At 35.5% G+C, this 26,371-nt stretch overlaps 1 protein-coding gene across 4 annotated transcripts in view; it reads left to right on the top strand.

The window, feature by feature from the left end:
* Positions 1-26,371, top strand: part of ASAP2 (ArfGAP with SH3 domain, ankyrin repeat and PH domain 2) — a 60,964-nt gene that overhangs the window by 21,040 nt on the left and 13,553 nt on the right. For all 4 annotated transcript variants that reach the window (XM_018088847.3, XM_018088846.1, XM_018088845.3 and 1 more), the window contains exons 5-20: positions 2,949-3,078; positions 4,584-4,669; positions 6,008-6,083; positions 6,585-6,671; positions 11,931-12,034; positions 12,148-12,217; positions 17,409-17,496; positions 19,304-19,352; positions 19,461-19,627; positions 21,218-21,351; positions 22,092-22,186; positions 23,909-24,098; positions 24,523-24,608; positions 24,804-24,919; positions 25,383-25,450; positions 25,971-26,084. In XM_018088847.3, the coding sequence (XP_017944336.1) occupies positions 2,949-3,078; positions 4,584-4,669; positions 6,008-6,083; positions 6,585-6,671; positions 11,931-12,034; positions 12,148-12,217; positions 17,409-17,496; positions 19,304-19,352; positions 19,461-19,627; positions 21,218-21,351; positions 22,092-22,186; positions 23,909-24,098; positions 24,523-24,608; positions 24,804-24,919; positions 25,383-25,450; positions 25,971-26,084 (1,660 nt within the window). The remainder of the gene's footprint in view (positions 1-2,948; positions 3,079-4,583; positions 4,670-6,007; positions 6,084-6,584; positions 6,672-11,930; positions 12,035-12,147; positions 12,218-17,408; positions 17,497-19,303; positions 19,353-19,460; positions 19,628-21,217; positions 21,352-22,091; positions 22,187-23,908; positions 24,099-24,522; positions 24,609-24,803; positions 24,920-25,382; positions 25,451-25,970; positions 26,085-26,371) is intronic.

Raw genomic sequence — 26,371 nt, 5'->3', positions numbered from 1 at the left:
TGATCTGTATGGCAAAATTGATTTATTTGAAATGCAAATTATAATTTATGTTGAAAAACAATTGCTTTTCAATTTAGAGCTGTAAAAATAGTCTTACATTGGAAACTGAATGGGTGAGACCATTCACTTTGTTTGACTTTTCTGTTGTTCTTCATCCTGTTTCAGCTTTGCTTGTCTGCTACACACATCTGAGCTCACTGTGTATTAGTTATGTGCAACTGCATTGTAAATGGACTAATGTGTGCTCAGAGTCAGCAAAGTCTATGTGATACATGTGTTATGTGCTGCACGAGCTTCAAGAACAGCAGCATAACAAAACATTTGCTGCTTTCCTACTGCTTCTGGAGTATTTTTTAGAGTTTTCACAATTTTCTTATTAATTTTGCCTAATTGATCTGCCTGGAAAACCTTAATACCCTGCAATATTTGAAATTCCACAGTGTTATGTCACTGAACTGTCTTTGACAGTTCTGACAACAGGATTTGGTTAATGTCACAATAGAATGATACTTGAAGCTGAATTGATCCTTGCATTTGGATGGGAAACCCAGCCAACCTTTTGCACTCAGAAGATTTGCATGCAACACTGCTGTACGGAATTTCTTTGTTTCCCTAGAAACAAAGTGTCCTGTAGTATCAGTCAGATGGGAGGTAGCATGTTACTGTAACAAAGTAGCAGGATAAATTTTAGATTGCAAACTTGAAGATGTAGTTAGAGATTAAAAGCACAAATAATAAGGAAATGCAAATGTGAAACGCATTGTCATGTGTCTCTAGTATTTGGGCTTTTGGGTATTGGGGCTTTTGGTAAAGCATCTTTTTGAGGTTTTGAAGCAATATAGCCTGAAGCTCCAACAAATGGGTTCAAGGATGTCTTTCTCTGAATTACTTGGTAGAGGCTGGTATGCTTTCGTCTTGGTTTAACTATTGTTTTACCTGTGGAATATGATTTATCCTTTAAAGAGTAGAAAAGACTCTTTCACCAAAATCTAGCTTTCTTTACAAGGAATACAATGCATGCTGTGATATTGTGCATAATGTTTGACTTTTTGGTGGTATGAATTGTCCTTTGGTTTAACTAGCATTTAGAGACACTTTATGACATGCTAGTAAGCTCTTATGATTTTGGAGACAGCTTTGTCATCCTGTGTTTGAGTATTGTTCTCTGTAAACAATGAAAATACCATTCAATAGCAGTTGATAGTTATTAGCCTTCACATACATTTCAGAGAATTCTCTGACCTCAAGAATCGTTAAGTTATATGTGGAAATTGAGAGACCTGAAACATCCTGGATCTTTGCTCTGCGGTTTGACTGGTTTAGAACAATCAAAAATGATATAATGTAAACTCTCCTAGAGTGTGTGCTAGAAGGGAACTGCATGTTTGTCATTTTCTGTTAGTCTTTTTTGCAGTGGTTTATCTTCCTTGTTCAGGTTTGGTTAATTCTTGTGTTTGGACTTTTCTGTGCCTACCAAATGACGTAATTGGCAGTAACTGGGTAAGAGTACAGACTTATTTTTCATGAAAACAGAACAGTGTGGAATTGAGGTTTTATTCAGGTGACTGGAGTTTTTCAGAATATTTATTTCAAAGGAGAATAACTTCTCTCTAAGCATGTGCTTCTGGCAAGATGTGATGGGCTGAGGAGGATGTGCTGGCTGCTGGAATATTGCACAGGGATGGCTCTGCTGTGCCTGCCAGTGGTGAGAGCACAGCGGGGCTTTTCAAATTGCTGCTCGAAATGTTTCCCAGTGGATATGTTATGGGGTGGGATTAATGGGATTAATTCCTGTTTTTCCTTGCTGCTCGAGGTGTAATAGGAGGCAGTTCCTCATTCTTGAGAAGTGTAAGTTCAGAATACTTTGTTGACTGGAAGTCCTTAGACTATCTAAGACATTTTCCCATAAGCAGTTAGGTTAATGTTAACATCAGGTTAAGAGAGTACTTGAGACATGTCATCTTTTTAGAGTGAGAACTGAGAGACACTTGACTACCCAAGAGGAGGTAGGACAGTTGTGTGTGTTATTTGTTCCTCTGATCTCCTTCCTGTATTCCTGTGTAATGCTTCCTCTTGTTCACAAGCAGTATAGCATTTCCTTAGGAAGCTTTTTTTGAATTTTCAAATTCTAAACAGTATGAGTGGCAAACTAATAGTCTTTCTCCAAAAAGCAAACACCCTCATGTATTTTCTTATTATCTTTTTTTTCCGTATTGGACTTGTCTAACTGGGTTGTCTAATTATGCTACTGCCTTTAGGAACAATACAGAGAATAGCTGTAACAAATGCACAAGTGTGTTTATGGGAGTATGGCAGGCACTGGTTATCCATTTATATTCTACAGGAGAACCTGTTTCATTCAGAGCTCTTGGAAAATGTTCATGGAAACTCTTAGGGAATTAGGACAGCTGGTCTAGCAGACTTTGAAGTCTGCAACACAGCCGGCTGACCGGCATTCCCAGTGCCAACTGGCTCAGCAGCAAGTAGAGACAGCAACTGTGATTTTGGCTTAGGAAACCCCATATATATAGAAGATGACTTGATGACAGGCAAGACTCAATAAATCTGGTGACATAATTGAACTCTGTTAACCAGTGTTTGCTCTGTTGGGATTAAACAACACCCTGTGTTATCAATTAAAACTCATTATTTTTTCTGTATTTCCTTTCTTCAGAGTAAGAACTTAGTATCTTCTCATTTAGTGTCTTCCTTTGGAATATCTGTCAGAACATTATTTTAACAGATGATTGAATTAGATTTCAGCTACTGTATGTCAGTGCCGATCTTTAGTCATTGTCAAATTTCAAATGAAATGTCATCTGGAAGTAAGTCGTATGCAAAGCTACAGGAGTTTGGCTCTGCATCTGTCAGGAGACTTTGTGAATAATCAGATTTCCTGAGAGGCTGTGGATTTCTCACTTCATTGACTGATGCTTTTTGCCTTATAGTACAAAAATAGAGAAGGAGAAAAAAGAGCATGCTAAGCTACATGGGATGATCCGTACAGAAATAAGTGGAGCTGAAATTGCAGAAGAGATGGAGAAAGAAAGAAGGTTCTTCCAGTTACAAATGTGTGAGGTAAGATGCAACATGAAATTCATATTGTTCTGCTGCTGTTTTTAGGAAAGATTTGAAAAACACAGTTGTTTAATGGCAGTTGTGACACTAAAGGGAAATGCTGAGTTATTTGTGGCCTCCATTTGTGAAAACACATTTTTTTTTATCATCCAGATGTGCAAACTTTGGAGGGAATTTAGATATGTTCTAATTTCACTTAACAAGTAAATTAATGCAAAGCTCAATAAAACACTAAGAGATTATAATAAATAAGCCTTTACACTACTAATTCACTGTAAGTTATTTTAAGCCCTAGATCATTCTCTGAATTGTTCCCTGTGCTGACAGCTGTTGCGTTATTATGAGGAGAGACTCTAGTCTAGCACAGTGCTGGGCTGGTGCAGAGAAAAAGTGCTAAGGATGGAATCCAGTTGTCTTTCAAGATGTTTCAGAATGTTTCTATTTGGAAGTCTTTGTGATTTTGCAGTATGTTAAATCTCATGTGAATATTTTTGGTTTGATTTGTTTAAGGACACATCTGGTTCCGTGGTTGGGAATTCAAGTTGCTGTGTTCATTTTTTCTGTGCATTAACTCAAAAATATACCATGGGTGATTTTACTGTGATGAGTATAGCTAATTTGACTCATATGCCAGCATAGCATAACTGCAGTTGTCCTGAATACCACTTCTAGTAACTGCATGCACTCATACCTAATAGAAAAGCTTCACATTCCTATACGGAGTCAGACTAAAGTGTTCAAAACCCAGAAAGGGATTTGAGTACCCGATAAACATATGGATGTTGTCAGCTGATTGCCCATCTGTATCCCTCCTAAGAAACAACCAGGAACAGATGCTTCTCCCTTGCTGTGTCACAGTAAAGGCGAAGTTCACGTGAATCAGTTGTAGTGGTAATGCAGGGTGAAGTCTGTGAAATTGGATCAGGGTACCTCAAATGTAGAATAGCTAAAGTGTATCCTGTATTTCTTCTGATTTTGAAGAAAAAAGTTTTTAGTTGGTTACCTCTGAATAGTCAGAAAAGGGGACTTTTTGATAACGAAAGCTATAAAATCAACAGGTAGATTTTAAAAATTGTTAAAATAATCCCTCACTTTTTTTTTCAGTAAAATGGTTTCCTCCTTAATGACATCTGTTTAGCAATGAATTTAACAACTAGTGAGACACATTCTTAGATGTGCTGCTAGGTTTATGAATGGTTTTCTAAATCTACCTCACAAACACTTCCATGCTTTCTTTAATAGAGGCTTTCCCTAGGAGCCATAAAGGATGTTTTAACAATTTGAACAAATCATAGTGAAATATCCTCACAGGATATCAAAAATCAGCAGTGACAAAAGTCCATTTGTGTGATTTAACCCTCGATGCCACTTTTTGATGCACTCTCTTTTAGGTCCTGTAAATCTGTAACTGTTCAAGCTTATTGAAATATAACTGAAAATAAATGTTTAAAAAAAACACTGTAGCAGTAATAATTGATTTCTTTTGTGAATTACTGTTTTAACAGTATCTACTGAAAGTCAATGAGATCAAGATTAAAAAAGGAGTGGACTTGCTTCAGAACTTGATCAAGTACTTTCATGCTCAGTGCAAGTATGTTTTAGTTTTCTTTATACCTACACAATAACTGGAGCAATGTTTTGTTTTCAACTTCTGACATCATCACAACGCTTTTCTAGAATTTTCAAAATAAATATTAAGATTCAGATTGCTTTTGTCATAGACAAGTAATTCCTTTTGTCACTATTTTCTGGAACATGTAACGAGGTTGAAGTTGTTGGTTGAAAGGAGTGCCAAACAATAATTTGCCATGTTTATAAATTACTCCTGAAACAGAGCTATTCGTTTGGTCTATTACTTAGCAGTCCATTAGTTTTGATGGACTTTTTTGAGTGTATCTGGCAATGATATAAATTAATTCTCTGCTAAAGAAAAATAAATTGCATAAGCAGTGGGTTTAAACTATATTAAAAGAATCACTCTTTTTCTAGTTAATTGGAGGACCCGGTAATAAAACATATAGTTCTCATTAGAATTATGTACTTTTTTATGATAGTCTTACAAATCAGTAATGTAGCAATGAAGTCACAGCTATAACCTTGAAAGAGCTGCTGCTAACCTGTTGAAATCAGTAAGTTTTCTTCTTCAAACACCAGTTTGCATCTATGTATTTTTTTCCCTATGTTGCTTTTAAAATCAGTTTTACCTGTGGTATGTCACTTATCTGCTCTGTCCATTTAATAGCAATTCAACAACATAAATGCTGTGCTGTGTTGTCACTTTCATGTCTACTTCCCAGAATGAAAATATTTTCTGTTGCAAACAATGCAGCAATTTTTAATCAAATATGCATGTAATTGTGGTTTCTTAAAATTTATTTTTAAAATCAGAATTACTGAGTTTTTTAAGAACTGGAATACTGGGCATAGATAATGTTACTCTGCCAATATAAAAATACATATAATACAGTAAGATGTAACATATTCAGTTTACATGTAGACTATAGTTAATGCTTGGGAAACAAAGGGGATTTCCTTTAGTAGGAAGATTGCATCAGACGTGAAATTATTTGGCTTCAAGAAGTCATAATTATTTTATATCTACTAGAGCTTTTGCTGTTCTACAAATGAATCTTGCTTGTTCTGGGCCTTCACAAAATGGGATGAGAACCTGTATTTGAGGTGAGAATGAGGAAAATTTATGTGGCAGTGGATTGTGGCAGTTCTGAATCTAATTGGGGATTTTGCATGTTAGAATAAGCTATGATGGAAATAAAGAGGTGGATCAGCCAAAGATGCATTAAAAAAGAGTTTAATGTTTTGAAGTTTATGGCATGGCATAATAATATGCACGTCTTCCTTCGGCAATTTTTTAAGCAGAAAATACAAAGTGAAGTTTAATAACAGCTTGCTTTTTGCTTTTCTTTTTAAGTTTCTTTCAGGATGGGTTAAAAGCAGTTGAAAGTCTGAAGCCTTCAATCGAGACGCTCTCGACAGATCTTTATACAGTGAGTAGCAACCTTTCACATTTGTGTTGTAAGTTTAGTTTTTTACAGTGGAAGCATGAACATTTTGGTTCAGATTGGCTGACTGTTTTAGTAGTCAGCATTTTAAGGTTTTCAGTAGATTGTTGAGAAAAATCTTGTTCCAATATAGCATTTAGAAGCCTTAGTTTTAGTTCAAGACCCCACTGTGTAAAGTGTTAGGAAAACAGCCTTTGCTCTAAAGTGTTTACTGACTAAGTGGAAAAGAACATGTGGTTTCAAATGGAACACAAGGAAGCAAGAATATTGTGAGGCAATATCAGTCTTAACCCAGCAACATCCTTGCCATTATCAAGTTTTCTGAAGATATAAAGGAAAAAAAATTGATCACATTATCTTTTCTCTTTGTTTTCATTCTTGATGAATATTTTTTAGAAAAATGAACAATTAAGCAGCAAATTTGAAAGACCTGCGTTGAAAATAGAAAATAACGTTATTTTTAACCTGTGTTTTTATTCATTCAAGATTAAACAAGCACAAGATGAAGAAAGAAGACAATTAACACAGCTTAGGGATATTTTAAAATCAGCACTCCAAGTTGATCAGAAAGAGGTGAGCATATAAGGTGGTTTAACTTTGTAATACCTATTTTAATTACTTCTAATGTAATGTTAGTATTCAAAACAGTTATTTTAACATTTATCAGCCATCTAATTTCTTTTGTTCATTCATCTTTGTTTTGATGTTGATATTGAAGTGTGTGACAAAAATTTTTAAATTAATGCCCACTAAAAATACAAGACTTACTGAAAAGTAATTTCTTTGTGTTGCCAGTATTGCAAAATAATTCAGATGGTGCACTGTTGCAGACTGAGAATGAAAGAACTTTGGCAGTATCAAGGAGACCCTATTCGTGGAACCTTATCTCACAGTACTAATCCAAACTGTGTAAAGATTATGTGAAACTGAACTTCAAATCCCAAACCACCTCTGTCATCTGCAAAAGTAACAATTAAGTTTGCTACTCTGCTGCAAGATGCCAGGGTTCAAATGTGCAAGGGCTGGGGCAGTTTGGCAATCCAACAAATAAGTATTTTTTGAGTTTTGATTGATTGCCGTTAGATTTAATGAGTTCTGGAGTAGTTTCATTTGCAGACTCTGATCTGGAAGTAAGCGTCTTTTGTATACTGTAATCCTAAATATTGGGTCTACTTTTGTTTCAGATTGCTAGTGCTTCCTCTTCATATAAATAAATGCTTGCCAGCTTCCTTTGTGTGGCTGCTGGGCCATGAGAAGTGATGAATGAGCCCCCTCCCCCTTTTCAGATTCTCTTTCTGAAGGGGTCATGATGAAATAGTTTAGTCTGTAGAGCTCAGACTTCCTTGATCTTTTCCGGTCTTGCTTTGATCTTCCCATAAAAGTTACGGTGACTCCTGGCTTTTACTGGTGACAGATGATGGTTGTTGAGCAATGTAAATGAGTGAAGGATGTCCCTGCCCACAGCTGGGGGTTGGACTGGATGACCTTTAAAGGTCCCTTCCAACCCAAATCCGTGTGATTGTGTGACCTGCTGACAGGCCTTTGGAACAGCCTTGAACGCTCTTCACTCCGAGATGCTGTTTGTTACCTTTTGAGGTTTGTGATGATGACCATTATGGACGAAGCTCCATACAGGCTACAGGCCCTTTCTTAGATTCTGCCTGGCATTCAGGACTCACTGATTTGCCAAAAACTTCCAAATCTGAGCTCTGCAGAATTAGAAACTAGTGATCCTCATGGAAATGGTGACTGCTTTGGGTTCACCATTGATTGCCACTCTCAATAAGAAGTCATTACTGTTTGGAGTGTGTTAGCAGGCTTCTTATTTTAATTGGGTCATTGCTCAAGGGGGATACCAGAAGCAGTTGGGTGTCGTGGTTGCTGCAAATGTTGCTTCTCTGTTTACCTCTTTATCAGTGATACTGATAGTAAATGTATATGGAAACCATGATGAGTACACATCTGTTCATAGACTCATAAATTAATAATACACATAAATTTATTATTTCTGCTGGGTTTGTGACATTTAAAAATGCAAGCATAAAAAGTGCTTTGTGCTATAGCTATTATTTATTAATTCTGCAAATCTAGATATAGATGCTTACCTGCAGAGCACGAGAAATATAATTATTTTTAAAGTTTTTTTGAAAACATCAGTTAATCAGTGGGATGCCAAAGAGCTGTGATATAATTTACTGTTCAACTCACTAATATTATTCTTGTTGCACTGTAATTTCCTTTACTATAACTGATTTCTTTTTCCTTCCTAAAATGCATTTACATTTTGTGACCGAAGTCTAGGAGAGTAAGTGTTACCATGTTTTAATGAAAATAGTTGGCATGATTTCCATTCAGATTTCAAGAAACTGGATTTTTCCTTTGAGCTCTTGTCTGTTGACATGAAAAGACTGGTTCTTTCTTTCTTCACTTGGGTTTGTTTTATTACCAAAAAGGAAAAAAAAAAAGTTACCATATTCTTCTTGGGAAAGAAAATTGCTGTAAGACAAATTGGTGATTTCTGTGACGCTTTCTTTTGGAAAATTAAATCCAGTTGCTTGATTTGATGTTCTTGCAAGATTTTGAAAATATATGTACTTTTAATTAAAATGGACTTCATGTAAGAAATGATGGAATGTTGACAAATATCGTTTCTGTTGTGTTTAAAAAAAGAAAACACACAAGCACTCATAGTGAACTTTCTTTTGTTGTGCCTGTAAATGTAGTTTCCTCCTGCACAGAACTTCCTCAAACCTGGTTTGTATTGAAACTTCTTTTTGAAATGTCATTTCATGTACATCTTCGTAATTTTTAATTTTTAAACTTTCAGTTTTCAAACTATAGAGGTCTTGCAAGTTTTGGAGTCACCCTTAGAGTCGTATTGCCTAAACTGTTCTCGTTTCATGACCTTGGGTGAGGTTGTCTCCTGTGACTGTAGTCTTTAGATTTGCTTCTACTTCTTTGGTAGAACCTGTAATCTATTTAGGCCTCTGTAAAATATGACAAATTTTGTGTTTCTTGACAAAAATGATAGTAGCTGTGCTATAGGAAAGACTGCCTGCAGGGGGTTCTGGTAGATATGTCTTTTAGAGGCTCTGTGGGACTGTAATAAATAAGGATGGATCTCTGAAACATCCTGCAAATGCCAGAGAAGTTCAGCTCCGGAAGAGCTGTAAGGACTTTTTTGGCAGCTTTATACACAGGAGTGATCTGAACAGTCTAAAAATCTTGCTCCATAGGAGCTGTGGAATGACTAGCAAAAAATTTGTGGTGTATAATTTGAAGCACCTTGTATTGGAAAGGTCTATTGTGTTCACATAGTGGGGCTGATAAATTGGATTTTGGAATATCTCTTACCAGTAGTCACAGACCATCTTTAGAGAATACTGTTTTCAGATTTATTTCATTTTTAGCTATGCTGTTCAGCTTGAAGTCAGTCTGTCTTTATAACTTCGGAACAAATAATTTCCAACCTCTTTATGGTCAGGGAAGTGGTTCACTAAAAACATGCTGCAGTTAAATGACTCACCTTTTTTTTTTGTGCCTATCTGCATTTCGAAGCTGATAAAGTGGTCAAAGTTCAGTTTCTTAGGCTTGTGTACCTCAGTCTGTTCTGATTTTATTATGTTCAAGAGATATTTAAAATGACAATACTCTGTGCTAGGTATGTCCTCTATCCTGTGGTGATCCATTTCCTCCCATAGGTAATGTACATTGTTGCTGCTCCTCAGATGAGGCCATTGGGTCTGACTCTGTTATCTGTGATTTGTATCTCTGGTATGTGCAATATGCAAACCAGAAATAAGGGAAGATCCTTTGGAGAGCCTGCATATGGAAAAGGCATGCTGAAATTGTCTGGAAGGATGTTAATTGTGATGGTGATTTGTGGGATGGCATCCTGTCTGTTAGGAGATAGATCAAAATCATGCACTACTCATCAGAGAGCTGTGGAAAACCGTCATCTGGCAATCACCTTGGGCATTACTGATCTGGACATGACCTGAACTGAGGATTTAAAATGGCAAATATGTTTGTCCTTAGGTTCTTTTCATGAAATAGTATTAAATTTTTTAAAGATACTGTTCATAGTAATGAATGTGTGGAAATACACGTCAGCTACAGCAGCTTCCTCTCCTGCTGAAATAAGGCAGGAAGCTTGTATTATTGGTTTGCCAGTTTGGCCAAACACAGCAGCTGAGTGTAAAAAGCTGAAGGGAGGGATCTGAAATGCAGCAGAAAATGATGCACAAAAAGGAGCAGCTCAGACTTAAGTAATGGGAGTGGTGCTATGAGCAGGTGTTGGAGGTCACCTGAAATCTTTACATAATTGAGGATGGGGAGAACTGAAATTAATTTCCTGTACGGCCTCTAATCTTCCCGGGAATGGAGTTCCTTTGCTGACTAATGGGAGGCAGAGATCAAGGCATTGGTAGGGCACAACTGGCAGTGTCAGATCAGATTTTCTTCAGAAGTCAGTAAATGTACACGTGCAGTGCTTCTTAATGAGAGACAGGAATTTTTTATAAATGTTGTGGCTCTACGTTGTGCAGACAGAGTGCAAAACCAAATAATTCTGTGTAAACAAACTGGAGAGGAACGATAAACAGACTGGTTTAAATCTGAAGGTATGCTTTGTCAGGCACAAACATTTAAGTAGTGGTTTTGTAGTGCCTTTAAAAGCCTCAGATGCATGTTGTATCTACCTAATACAGCTTCCTAGATCGCTAGCTGAGAGTCAGGGAAGTGGGCACAGGTTGCTTCTGCTGAGAAGAAGCACCAAGGAGGGTTGCAGCCTGTGTTGAGCTCAGCTCATGGTTCTCAGGACCACTGAGCTCCAGCACTGTGTTCAGGATGAGCCTGAAATCCTACAGCTTGGAGGTATGGAGTCCTCAGTGCTCTGAACAGGGGTGTAGGTGGTAGCTCTGTCCCTACCATCAGGTTTAGAATAGCTCATAGTCATGTAAGCGAGCTGCTTTGGGGGTTTTTCCCTTGCTATACTTGTATTATCTGCCTTATATAACAGAAGTGTAATTATGTCCATAAAGCAATGATAATAGAAAAAAAAGCAATTACAGGTGTTAATCATTGTTACTGTAGGCATTTAAAAGTCCATCCTGTCATGTTTCTGCTGCTAATATAGCATGACACATCAGATTCCTCATTTTTAGGTTCTTATTTTTTAAGAAGGTGGATTCTTGCAGCAGTGAGTCCTGCCTCTGGGTAGTTCTGAGAGCAGTGAGAAGGGTTTAGTTAATCCTTGTCTCTTCCAGGACCAGAATTCGACTTTGTTCAAGATATTTTGCTTTAAATTATTCTTCTTCTGGAAATGATTTTTCAGTTTTCCTATATGACTCCTGAACTATATTACCAGGAGGTCTCTTGTACTTTTCAGACAATAACTTGACTCAGTTTCCACAAGGAAAATCACTTCTTCAGATTGATGTATGTAATTCTTTTTGTTACGATGGAAGGGTAGACTAGCAATTGCAGGTAATAATAATCTTTAATGTTTGTACCCTGTAGTGTTTGCATGAACTGGAAAACCCACTGCTTAATTAAATTTTGAGCTAAAACCCCAATATATTAAGGCCAATAGTAAATCTAAATAAAGCAAGTAAAAGGATTTTGGCAGTTGCTGATAATGACTACTTATCAAATGTTTTTTGTGCCCTCTGAAGAAAGAAATGGATCTTGTTCTTTCTCATTGAGGGGGAAAAATATGCTTCATTTGGCCTGTTGGATTAGAGCAGAAGGAGAAGCTCTGAAACTCATTAATGGGGGGTTAGTTTGGTTGAAAGTGTGGAATGCATTATAAATTGCTGTTGGTTATTTCAGGATTCTCAGCTTCGGCAGAGTACAGCTTACAGTTTACATCAGCCTCAGGGAAACAAGGAGCATGGCACTGAACGGAATGGTAGTCTGTATAAGAAAAGTGATGGGTAAGTACTGCTGGAGTCTACTGGAAAAAACATTAGGTCTTAAGAACTGAAGCACTGTCATACAAAATATATTTAAAACTGAGTTACCTTTTTTTTTCCCCCCTTTAAACTAGAATCAGAAAAGTGTGGCAGAAAAGGAAGTGCTCAGTTAAAAATGGTTTTCTTACAATTTCCCATGGTACAGTAAGTATTTGTTTTCAGTATTTTATGTACATGGTTGCTAATACAAAAAGGCAGGATCTGCTGGTCTATATTTGTAATTTGGAATTAGCTAGATTCCTGATTCAGTGTTTTGAATATGAGTGATATTATTTTTTTAAGGCAACTTTTCAGAAATATATCAAGACATACACAGCATCTAAAAATACAGCTATTCTAATGCTTATGACTATTAATGGGAAAAAAGGGCTTTTTTAGTGACTCAGTACATGTAAATGTTCATATTTTACCAGTCTATCTAAAAATACAAATTCAAACTTTTTTTTTTCCAAAGATATAATTGGGCATGAAGCCATCTTTTAGATAGGAGTTAAACAACTTTTTATATTTGCCAGATAAACTGAGAGTAGATTTGCAAGTAAACTGAGAGTGTGCTGAATCTCTTCTCTCCCCCAGATTTGCTGCTATGTTGTAGTCTGTTAGGAAGGTAGCTCCTGAGAAGTAGCTGTTGGTGAAAGCCAACTCTGAAAACAACTTCTGCCAGAATGACAGGAAATAGAGAGTTACAAGTCCCTCTCTTTTACTGCTACCAATATTTGAAACACATTAGGCATAAATATTTAAAGTTTGTTAAAATTCTAAAAATGTATACTTCCATGTTTTGGACCTTTTGCACTTGGCTTTCAACTTGATCTTGCTTTCCTGTAACTTTTTTCTTTTTATACTGTTTTCTCAAAAAATTTGAGAAACTTTCTTAAGGCAAAAAATAACTCAGTGACTCTATTTCCCATTCTTGGTCTAATAAACAGTCCTGTTTCTTGATCCTGTTATGAACTTTTCTGTTCTTCATCCTGTTATGCCTGTTGCTATGGCTACAAGTTGACCCTGGCAGCATAAATGAATCAATCTCTCATTTGTGCATCTAACCATAAGCTGTTGCCTTCAGAATTGATAACCAGGAGTTAAGGAGGAGTGTAAAGCCAGGCCTGCAAAGCAGAGTCATTACTATGGCTTTGGAATTGTCCACCAGTTTATCCCTCTTGTCATTTGAGTGTGTATGAGTTGTGTTTGTCAGAGAAAAGTCTGTTAGTGTATTCTGTGCTGGTGTCTGTGAGTGCTGGGATTGCACTTGGTGCTGGACATGCTGTGCTGGTACCAGTCAGAGCGTAGCTGGGGCAGCTCAGAGCTGGCAGGGGCTACAGAATCCACCTGGGGAGCAGAATTTGAGAACTTTCACATGCAAGTACAGTTATTGAGTCTATCAAGATACTGCTTTCTTCTCTTTTTATAAGCTGTCTACCAGATGGTCTGACATTTTTAGAAGCAGTAAGTTCCCACTGAAAACAGTGGAGCCGTAGCTGGAAATCAGTTCGTAGATAGTTTAATGTGAGTTCAGATATGTGAGTTTCACAGGTTTGGTCTTGATTTTCCTATATTACAACATTAAAAGAGTCCCTTCTTGTTTTAAAATATGCTCCTAAAAAGTATTTTTACTTATTTACTCACTTCCCCCTTATGTATTGATGGCAGTTTTATGTAAAAAGTTAATGAATATTTCGTAGACACTGAAATGAGTAGAAGTGATTTCTGTTTATTAAGAATTTTTTTAATACCTTCTGAGAATACTGAAGGAACAACATTGATGTCCAAGCTTTCTCAGGGTTGATATCTCCTGTCTCTGAAATATGATGTGCTGTTCTCTTGTCCCAGAAGTTCATTAAAATGAACCATCTCTCACAAATTCAGTTGACAGTTTTGTTTTCTTTATGAAATACAAATTTGTAAATGCTTTTCCCTTAAAGGCTAAGTATTCTTCATGGATTTCTCTTCTTTGGTCATGTAGCCTCTCTTTGAGGGACTATTTTTTCAGTTAGTTTCTAGAACAGCTGTCCTCAGGCAGTTGCAGATGCTGTATTCTGAGTTAAACTTGCCTGCCAAGTGCTCTCCTGACTCATGGGGAGAATATGGTTGGTTTTCAGTCGCCCAGCTGTGGTCCTGAATGTACCTGCCTGCATTGCAGAAGTTATACTTTTAGACAGCTAAAAGCTTCAAAGAAATTAGCATTCATAGAGCAACGTGCAAGGTAATGGCTGATGGAAAAACAGACACTGGTCCTTTGTGTAATTATTAGTAGTCGGAAATTTCCTGACATCTATCTGACTGCAATTTAACGTACATGGAGGAAGAAACAATGACAGAAGCAGGTTGAACCATGTAATTAGGAATTCCTAAGTGCTTTTCAGATCAAGAAGTCACAAAGAATAAACTTAGATTTCAGAAATGTCAGATTCCTCAAAGTTGATTTGTGTTTAAAGAATTTAAATGAAATTTGCTGGTTGTCTGCAAAAAAAGGAATATAAGATAGCCTCATTGTTGAGGAATCTTTCTTTGTTATTCTTTCTTTACTACTGGGAAGTTTAATCTACCATGATGATTAACAGGACAATCTGAAGACAAAACAATCAGATTTAATATTTTTATTCTGAAGTTAATCACTGTGATATCCAGAGAAATATGCATGATGAAATCAGCCAACCAGTCTGTTAAGTGGACACGTTAGCTTGTGCCTTTTGTAAAAGTCAACTCTGTACCATGGCACTCCTGTACTGTTTCAGATGCCTAACCTTTTGATTCCTACACTTACTGTTTGTTGCTGGAACAGATCCAGTCAGTCTTACAGGATAGGGGATTGCCTTTTCTTCAGGAAGTAGCATGAGTTGATGCTTAGGTCTGTGTATGGCATGTTAAGAGCAGCACATCTTTTGAGGGTTGTTAACATGCTTGTTAACAAGGTGTCCAGAAATTCAGCAGTTTTCTGAACAGAGACTTGAGCAGGAAAACGAAGCTCAGAGGATTCAAAGTAGCATAATAGCAGTTACACATTTGTTATCATTTTCTACATCCAGTGTCTCCTAATCCCGCCAAATGTCCAGATCCACCTACAGTAGCTTCGTGTGGCTAAAGAATTTGTACAGCCTTACCTCTCTTTGTCTTTTACCTCCAACTTCTCCCCAAGCACCATCTGCCATGTGATGTATACACGTTGTCCACCAAGTAACAGGCAAGTGTCAGGGTGGTGGGTGGAGATAGACTGTTATTTGCTGCAGGGTAGAAGCACGAATGAGGTGGTATCAACCACATGCTAAGGGTTTTTAAAACCCTTGTTAATGCTGATTTCAGGTTAGGAGATCCTCAGATAAAAGCTTTAGAATATGTGTGTAGAATACATGTGGCCCAGGATGTGTTCCAGGTTGTTGCAGCCATTTCTTTGGGTTCTCCGATCCCGATACAGAGTTATTTATGCTGCATTCTCTTGTCCAGAGAGAGGAGTTCTGTGTGCGTTGGTCTTACAGACCTCTCTGAAGTATTTTAATGCATTCATTTACAGCTTCATATTTCATAAGTTATAGAAAACTAATTAGGTCCCAAATGCGCTTCAGATCCAAAGTCCTGGGACAAGGAGATTCTCTCTTAACCTAAATGTACTTGCATTTTTACATTCTCACAGAGGCTGTGAGAAAAGTATATGTGAGTTGCCCAGTGTCTATCTAATTAATAATTTATAAATATTTCTATGTAAATATATGTAATTATATACTTATATATAATTTATAACTAAATAATTAAATCTGTATGCACTTTTACTACTAAAAGGAATGTCTGGAATTCGAAAAGCTATTTATTAGGCAGAGAATACAATGTGGTTGTCAATAAATTGTCGTCTTGCTGCCTCTGAAACCTCTCTTGGGTATAATTCATTTTACATTGACCAGCAAGTGACCTGCAGGTTTATTGTTTCGAAGCTTGCATGACTTTGTTTTGTCTGCTGCTTATGCTGGGCAAAGCATGAGCCTGCTGTTTTTCAAGGACACCATGCTTCTTCTTTTTTTTTTTCAAACAGGAAAAAAAACCCATAATTTTTTTCCCTTCTTATGTTTCTCTGTGGTTTGATTTTTTAAACTGGTGTTCAGATAAAATGATGTTGTTCTTTTTTGGCCAGCTACATTGTTTTATCAGATTGTTTCAAGGGAATCTGTACTCTTTGGACTTGTTGTCCCTTCTTTTTTTGAATTAAATGTTTTCATCAATAAATTTAAAAGAGATTATGAGAATATCTATGTTTGTTATGATTCATTGCGAGTTAATTACCTTATGTGATAGTTCAGCTTCATTTGATAATGTGTTTATGAATGTTGCTATCTTTATGATAGTACTTTCCTAATCTTTTAAATGACTGTTTTTCAGATATTATTGCCTATCCCCAAATCTTCGTGAAGCCTAGCCATGATTGCCTAGAGCAAAGGCTCACTAGTTAAATCTGTTTTCATGATTTAATTACTCTAAAAGAAGAGTGAAACTAGTTATCCATTGTAGGAAGTGCAAACCATTCTTCAAGTCACGTTTACAAACATGTCTTTCTAGGTCCTACCCTCGGTCTGTAGAGCAGGTGGGTTAAGGGAAAGAAGAGGTTAGTGCAGAGGTGCTATTTGAAAAGTCTTTGTAGACTTTATGAGTCTGTTTCAAAATGCAGGTTGCTTATGCAGTTTGCTGTGTTTTAGGAAAATATTGCCACTTTCTATTAAAAAGATCGCTGAGAGGAACTTGACTAGAAACTTGACTAGAAAACACATATCATTATAAAATACATTTTGTTTTACTAGATTTTTTAGTAGTCGACTAGCTCAGTTTAGTTTTACATATTCTTGCTTCAAGACTTCTCTGTGCAAGCTTCCTATTTCTTTGATGTGTACCTTTACTGATTTTAAAATTGAGCATTTGTTCTAAACTGGTTACCTAGGACCCTTCAAAGACATTGGCAGGAGTCAAACTATTTCATTACTGAAAACTAAACAACTGAGTTTTTTAAAGTAAATGTCTCAGTTTTAAGGGATTAAATGTAGGATGAACCTGTCTCTTTTTCATGCCTGATTCCTTCAGATAAGTGTTACTGGTTAATGATAATTGAAGTGATTTTACCCTCTTCCCCTTTCAAAATTCTAGTGTCTATCCAGTTACTAGTGAATAAAATGTTCAAATATAAGTAGTTTAAAAACCATGATGCAGATGAAAACATGAATCAAAACCTGGGTACCTTAAAAATTAAAGAGCCATTTGTCAAGTCTTCTTGGCCAGTGGGATGCTGTCCTATGTTTTCAAACTGCAGGGCTCAGTCAGTATCAATGTACTAAAATGTGTGCATTTTATCTTCAAATAGGCTAACCGACCTCCAGCAAAGCTCAATCTGTTAACCTGCCAAGTGAAAACAAACCCAGAGGAGAAAAAATGTTTTGACCTCATATCACGTAGGTTTGTTGTTTAGGTCTTTCTACTTGCAGCTCATAGCAGAGTTTTGCATTATTTCTGTAGATGTGTCAATAATCCACTTGAACATTTTTACAGTTATAGAATTCTTCACTTTATAAAATGCCCTTCCTACGACACTTTGACATTTCACTTATTTTAGCATAATGCAACTAACTGTACCCGTTTCTTTGGAAAACCACTTGTTTTAAAAGATGTCTTAATTCCTTTTTTATATATCATTTTGTGCTGTCTTACAATAGAGTGACTATTTTTGCCGTGACATCCCTCTTTATTTTGAAAATGTCATAGCTGATCATCTTGCAAAGTTATGATTTTTGCACAAGATCAAAAGATGTTTTTAAAACTTTAAAAAATTTAATTCTGGTGGTTGCAATGTAACAGTGAAGAAAACAATGAAAACATTTTTTGGTTTTGTGATCTCATTACAGATAAAAAGGTGAGATAAAGAGTCTATGTGTTAAACCCACCAAAACTGAATAATTTTGGGATCGGAATGGGATGATACAAAATTATGTAGTAGAATGTTTCCTTTGTTTTCTCACTAGGACATTTTACTGAAATATATATCTCAAATTATTTGGGGAGAAGAATATAAATGTGTTCCTCATTTGTTCCTTTATCAATGCATAAAGCTCTTTCGCATTTGTAAATGTAAGCTGTGCTGCTTATGTTAGTAGACTAGAATGCATGTGTGCAATACTCAGTTTCTTCATTTTTGCACAAGTAACTGGGCTTCCCTGTTTACTTCTGCACTTTCTTTCTTTGTTGATGACCATGTCATGTTTTGCCCAATAGCAGCTTGTCACAACGTTATCATACTCTTGAAAAGGCACAACAGGACTCTTATCCCTCTCCAGATGAGTGTTTCTCTTCATTTTACTGTAGAGTTTAAAAATATTCCTTGTTTTTTACAAAATGCAAACTGCTGTATCATGGCAAGATAAAACCTCTTTATGTAGCACTTTCCTTTCTGTTCTTTCATATAGCTTCACTGTCTTCATATTTTCCACGTTTGAAGCTATCTTTTAATACATTTTTGCCTGAATATTTTTCAAACTTAAGAAATATTCATTTTAGAATATCTTTTTGCCAGTAGCTTTACCTCTGTTCTTCTCATTGACAATTCTAATTTTAACTCCAGCTTAGCCATTAAACTGTGTCATATCTCATTTGCTTTATAGACTTAAAATGTATTATGCTTTTTTCTTTAGTAGTACACTATGATAGCAATGCTTAGAATTACAAAAGTAGTAGTAAATTGAAAACTGTGAGCTTGATTTAATTGAAACAGCTTGCAGCTTATGCTGGTTGTAGTTTGGACTTTATGTCTGGCAAATTTATTTTTCCATATTTGTTTACTGTGGTTTTAAGAGCTCACTTGGACTCTTTAAATCTTTCTATCTTATATACACAGATAAACTATGTTTTACTTCTCTCCCTCTCATCAGAACATTAGACTTGTGATTACTAAGGTTATATCTAGAACATGGAAAATTTCCTATACTCTCCTGCTGCTTATGTGATAGAAGCACAGCAGTGAAGAAAAAAGCTTCTGTTTAAAATGCAGCAAACCACCTTGTGTAAACATGGGTCTAATCATAGATGAACTGTAGGTAATAAGAGTGAAACTTGCTAAATAGACTTTTTGTCTGTCAGCACTGCAGTGATGAGACTAGAGACCTTAGGAATCATACATCAATTAATTTTAGATTTTTTGAAGAGATTTCTGCAAAATCAGTTTTTCAAAAATTTTTTTAATCAGTATGTGAATTATTTATTGTGCAGATGACAGAACATACCATTTTCAAGCAGAGGATGAACAGGAATGTCAAATGTGAGTTTCTTTGCTGATTTTATTCTTGATACTCGTGTTCTGCTGAGACTTACCTTGAATTTTAGAAGTGCCAAAACATTTAATAGCAAAATATTACTACCATTTTAGATGGACATCTGTGCTACAAAACAGCAAAGAGGAAGCTTTAAATAATGCATTCAAAGGAGATGATAACACAGGAGAAAATAATATTGTCCAGGAACTGACAAAAGAAATTATATCTGAAGTCCAGAGGATGACTGGAAATGATGTTTGTTGTGACTGTGGAGCACAAGGTGACTCAATTAAGCATATTTCTAATTGGTAAAAATTCTTTGTCTCATGAGAATATTTAAGCTAATGTTTTATGCTTTCACTTTTACTCCTTATTTCACAAAAATTATACACATAGTAGAATATGCTACAGTTTAATGGAACTACTTTAGTAAGATTGATTTGCTCTATGCTTATTGTCAGTGGGGAGAAAAGTTACTAAGAAGCTTATTTTTGTCCCATATATTTTGCTAATTGTAGCTTTTGGTTACATAAATAAGTGAACTTACATAAAATATGGTTTAATAATATAAGATTATTTTATTATTTACCTAATTTACCTAATAATAGGTAAAACTGAGCAGCCATCAGAATCATGAAGCATTTTCTTAATACACCCTTTTTCTTGGGTTTTTTTAGTAATGTTTGACTAAGTGAGCCAGGGAATATGTCTGAGGCTGTGCTCATTTGGAAAAGAATACACCTGCACTGACTATGGTTTGCAGTGTTGGTTTTGTTGATCAATGAATTTCTACTTTAATCCTCTTTAATTTATTTTTTAAATCCTGCTGTTTCCTGTGTTCTTTTATGTTAGAGAGGCACTGCAAGGCTTAGGGTTTTTTGATGTGAAACTGTAGCTGAAAATATCAGATCTGATGCTGTCTGCACTTTATAAATCGATTGTTACTTCCAGCAATAGATATTGTATAAGACTATGGGAAGAGTCAATCCTGCTCTCTTAAAAGGAGAAGAGTCTAAGTAACAGCTACCAAACCTTTATCAAATAAATAAGTTACTAAGTTGCCTGAAACTTCAGAAATTAATTATTTGTCTGGAAGATGAGGGAATGTTATAATAAAATTCAAAATACCAGGAGAAAAGACAAGCAAGGGTTACTAAAGGAGAGGGATGAGCTTTAGTATCTTTGAAATAATTGAGTGAGAATCCATTGTAGTGTGTGCTGTATGTGTACTTCAGAATCTCTTCTGCTTCACTTAGTCTGAAGTCTATACTTGAAGTACAAAAAAAAACCAACCCTGTAAGCATTGTTATTTCAGTTTGAACTGCACCTGTAGTCACAGTTGAGAATGTGACACTGTTATATTAGTGGTAGAAAAATGCAATTCCTGAAAGGTGTGTGAAGAAAGACAAACTAGACTGGTTGAGTAGCTCCCTCGGAGAGAGATGTCCTTCACAAAAATAAAATAAACATTTTAATCTTCTTTTATCATTAAAAAACCCACTGTTTTTGTTTCCCAGTAAAGTAAATGTAAAGACATAAATTATAAAATATATAATTAATGTGCAAAAATCTTATTTTACTTAATAGTATGTTCAAAACTGTAAGTAAGCCAAACTGTAACCTAAAGAGATCGTGGAGAAAAGAAACTCCAGGCCAATTTAGTGTATAAGATGAGATAAAAAGAGCAGGTCGTTTGATGAGGCCCTCAGGCCCAGGGGAATACACACAACGTGCACCCCAGACAGTGATTCTACAGTTTTATAATATGGTCTGTCCAATCCCAAAACTATTTCACTTCTGTGTGCTACATTTTCTAGAGTGAAATAATCGTCTGAATAAATTTTAATTGTGTGGGTGTTTTCTGTTTCAGATCCTACCTGGCTTTCAACAAATTTGGGAATTCTAACTTGCATTGAATGCTCAGGAATCCATAGAGAACTCGGTGTTCACTATTCCAGGATGCAATCACTTACATTAGATGTGCTGGGAACATCTGAACTTTTGGTAATCAAATTGCTTTTATTAACTTAAAAATAGTACTGTAAAATACTTCTAACACAAGTATATTTTTAACACTTTAACGATATGTCATTGCAATCCTGAAAGTTGCCTCTGGATAAACATAATTTAAGAAAGCTTAATTCAAGTTTAATGGATCCTCCTGGAACATAGCGTCCTACAGTAAAATTTGCTTATCTTAGAATTCAAATTAGTAGAGGCTTCATATTTTTTGTGTTTTCAGGTCTTTACCCTTGGTTGCTCTTTATAAGAACACAGCTGTTTGACATATAGATGTGCCTAAGATTAAAAATTGAAGGACTTGCAAATACTTATCCCATTAATTATTTAGCATTATTTTTAGAAGAGAACTTTAATCCCCAAAGAAAGAAAATGCATTCAGCTTTGCTACACAAAGAAGTTACCACTTATCAGCTGCTCTGTGTGACAGTTCATATGTGTGTTCTTACCCAGCACAAAGTATTTGCCTTTATCATATGAACTGGTGTCTTCATGGATTAATTATTCTGCAGTTACTGGTTCAGGTACTAAATCCCAGCTGAAAATTAACATCCAAGAAGGTACCTGGTCTATTCATTATCACTGACATAGTAGCAGAACAAGGAATCAGAAATAAGAGATCTCAACTCTCGTTTTCCCTTGCCCCTTGATGTGGCTAATATGTGTGTGGTCAGTAGCTGAACATGTTTATTAAGTGAGCTGTGGATTTATTTTTTTTTTTACAGCTTGCAAAGAATATTGGTAATGCTGGATTTAATGAGATTATGGAGTTCTGTCTGCCAGTTGATGAGACGGTCAAACCTAACCCAAGCAGTGATATGTAAGTAAAGAGCCACTACTTCTGAGAAAGGCAAACATTTAATTTAATATTGCTAAGAGGTTGTGCCATTATGGTTTGGACTGGCAGGCCATGGAAGATGTGTAATGTCTTATTTATTGTCTTATAGCCAAGGAGGAAACCTTTTTTCTGATGCTTTGCTTGTCTGTTCTATTGAGTTTTGTCTGACTGTACCTTCCCTAATAGTAAGGATTATTTTACCAACTCTCTGAATCATGGTTTGTGGGACAGAAACAAATTAACCATGACTTGTTGGGAACTTTAAAGACACACAAGGATAGGGATTAAAAAAAACAAAGCAAATAATTCTATCCTATTTAAACACAAAATAGAAATTGTAATAAGTTGCACATTTACCTGTAAGATACTGAACACGTAGTGTTTAGGAGCCACACCTAGGACTGAAGTCTGTAACTGTGTGGAATAAAGACAGAACATTTAACTGAATTCCTCGAAAACACTGAACAGCGATGGCAGAGATACAGCAGGGACAGCTGCCTGCTTGGCTGGATGCTACTCCACCATAAAAGAGCTAGTAAACAATGCTGAAACAAACGCAGAAGAATTGGCTTTGGATGAAGCTGATTTTACATTATGTGGACTTGTAAGCATTCTGACAAAACCACTGTTAAACAGTGCAGTTTAAATAATTTTTGACTACTGCTATCAATAATAGTGCAGATTATTAATATTAATAAATAAAATTACTAATAATTTTACTGAATAGTAAAGCAATATAATAAGAACACTTCTTAAATTTATATTTAAAAATCATTGAGTTTGATACTTCTACATATAAAATTTGGGGTTTTTTTATTGAAATGAGAATCTGAAGACACACTTTTTAAAAACTACAAAGGATTACTATCAAATGCTTTATGAACAAGAGCTATCCATTGATTCAATTTGTTATTATTTGTTAGGTTCTTTTCTTTCTGCCTATTGCATAGTATCTAGGTGATAAGGTATGACTTTGTTAAATGTCTTCTTTGTAATATTGTGTACATTCCAAGAGCTGGTAAGGAGTTATGCCTTTGGGAGGCATGCAAACTCCTGTCCAGCTGTGATGGGAAGAGGAGTAGATATGTGTTATTGGGTATCAACAGCAAAAGTGATAACTCTTATGGATTCAGGTGTGCTAAGTTTTCACCTTTTTTAGAAATGTAAATAAGAGCTCCACTACATCCTCCCTTTTACGGTTGCGGTGAAAACTTGCTTTAAAGGATGTACTTTCACTACTGCAAATTGAAATTCAAGGCCTGGATAGTCTGTACAGAGGTATAAGAAAGATTTTTGATTTTTTTTTTTTTATCTCATGCCTTCCATCTCTTTCCAGCATGTGTACAGCAGTACAAGTCAGGTAAACATAAACCTGCAAGACAACATAAAACCAGCATTGTGAAGCTCTGATGTATCTTCTGTACATAGAGCTGGGTAGTCTTGTCCTCAACTACACACCAGAGTTTGGAGGGGAAAATTCGTGGTCTGTCTTTGTATTGGATATTTAATTCATCTTCTATAACTATATTTCATACTTGATATATGAGACTGCATGGTTACATGCATATTTTAAAAGAAAATTATCATAATGAATGAGAACTAGTCTTTCCCAGATCTTATTTCAAATGACTTGCATGTATTTATGGAAATGCTAATGTGTATCTTCTGATGAAAGTTATAGAAGTAATTCATATTCAATTTCAGGAATGCAAGAAAAGATTATATTACTGCCAAGTATATTGAGAGAAAATATGCAAGGAAAAAGCATGCTGACAATGCAGCTAAATTGCATGCTCTTTGTGAAGCAGTCAAATCAAGAGACATTCTTGGTTTAGTTCAAGTATATGCTGACGGCGTGGATCTCACAGAAAAAATACCACTGGCCAATGGCCATGTAAGTGTTGTAAATTTTATTAGTCAAATTGTTTTAAATGCAATATGCATTCATTAATTAAAAATTATTTGAAAATAACATTTGAAACACTGTTCTAAATGCTTGTCCTTTTCATGACTTACTTTAGCAATAACAAAAGAAGATACTAAATAGTTTAATCTAAGATTGGTTCCAAATACTCTTGTATTTTAAATGTATTAAAATGCTAAACACAAAATCATTCAATAATCTGTTAATTTTCAACCCATTTGTTTGCTTTAAAGGAACAGAAGGGATACAATAAGTCTTCAGAGGTGTTTTTAATGGTAGCATATCTGCATATTTTGAAATTACACATTTTAGTTGATTTAATTTATGTCTTAATAGAATTTCTGCTTCTCTGTAGATCAGAAGAAATAAATGTGCTTTTTCGTTTTCTTCTTAGGAGCAAGATGAAACAGCACTGCACCTTGCTGTTAGGTCAGTCGATCGAACATCACTTCACATAGTTGACTTTTTAGTGCAGAACAGGTTAGTGTATGGAAACTATATATTGACATTGCTTTTATGTGAGGTAGTACAAATACTAAATCAATACAAACACTAAAACTGTATTTGCAAACGTAATTTTATTCTTTAAAAATCTTCGAATGAGAGCAATTTAATAATATAGGGTAGGAAACTTAAGTTTAATCAGCTTTCTTCTTCTTTCTTGTTCTCCAACAGTGGCAATCTAGATAAGCAAACCTGTAAAGGTAGCACAGCCCTGCATTACTGCTGTCTAACAGACAATGTTGAGTGCCTCAAACTGCTGCTGAGAGGGAAGGCTTCTATTGAAATAGGTAAAAGGGTAATGTGTACTTCGATTTCCTATTTGTCGCTGCTTCAGATAAGAAACAGTGAAGTCAGAATAAGTGCATTTTCTCCTCAATTGTTTATCATCAATCTGTAAACATAATCTTCATTATAAGAAGAATCAATATTGACTGTTTATTTCAAGTTTAAAATTCACTTATACATTACACTTATTTTTAAACAGATTTAGATTTTTAATTGCTGTCTTTTATGTCTATTTATATACTGCCATTTCATGGCTATCATTCATATATATATATGGCAGGTTGAATTACTACTCCTTGTCATGGTCAGAGGGTTGATATGATTTGAACCTACATATGAAGGAAAGAGATGAGTTTTAGAGTGTTGATCTAGTCCTTCACTATGTATCTGCAGGTTTGTCTTTAGTAATGGACATGTTAATAGTGACACTGCTCATCATATATTTCTTTTCTTGCTGTAATATAGCAAATGAAGCAGGAGAGACGCCACTAGATATAGCTAAACGTTTAAAACATACTCACTGTGAAGAGTTGGTGAGTATTGTCTTTCCATGGCTGCATTTATAAGCAAAATCATGTTTGAACATTTAAGAGTTTACAATTGAATAATCAGTTAATATATTCCAGATGCAATAATGGTATGCTAGAAATAGTTATATCCTTAGAAATAGTTATAGGCTTTTAAGAAGAAAACTATATTTCTCTTTAAATGCATCAGAAATGCTAAAATTCTTGGGGCCAGGGGACGATTCTGTTTGAGCTATTAGTCAGAGATCCACAAGTAAGATTGCCTCAGTAAGTTTTCAGATGACACCGGTGTTGATCTGCTGGAGGGTAAGAAGGCTCTGCAGGGGGATCTGGACAGGCTGGATTTATTTGTGTTGTATTTGGTACCACAGCTTAATTCTTTAAATTTACCTGAGTGCAGTAACTTTCCACATTACTGAAATCAAGATTCCTTCTATATGTGGGCTTTTTTTGTTTTTAAATATGCTGTTTAAAAAGAAGTACTGCACATAACATAGGTGTCAACAGTCATCTCGTTTTTCCTTAGCTTACTCAAGCACTGTCTGGAAGATTTAATTCTCATGTTCATGTAGAATACGAGTGGCGGTTACTCCATGAAGATCTGGATGAAAGTGATGACGATGTGGATGAAAAGCTGCAGGTCTGTATCAGCATTATTTTTCTGAACACGTACATGTGTACGTATGATGCTCATAATTATTTCAGTAACATTGCTTTTTACTATGGGGCTTTTTACTTCTGCATGGCATTTTATATTTCTATCACAGTATTTATGTATTCCTATATATTGTATCACCATTCAGATAATAACAGCACTGATGATGACCTTTTTGATAAAGCAGCTTGAAACTTTTAGAGATTCAATTTTTTTCCAGCTGTAAAAATTTTTAGTAATTTACAATTAGAAATCCCTTTCTGGCATGCTCT

The sequence above is a fragment of the Manacus vitellinus genome, unplaced genomic scaffold (genome assembly GCF_001715985.3).
Source record: "Manacus vitellinus isolate BGI_N305 unplaced genomic scaffold, ASM171598v3 scaffold_11_pilon, whole genome shotgun sequence".
Lineage (NCBI taxonomy): Eukaryota > Metazoa > Chordata > Aves > Passeriformes > Pipridae > Manacus > Manacus vitellinus.
Note: the sequence above shows the minus strand (reverse complement) of the source record. Positions and strands in the feature narration are given on the sequence as shown.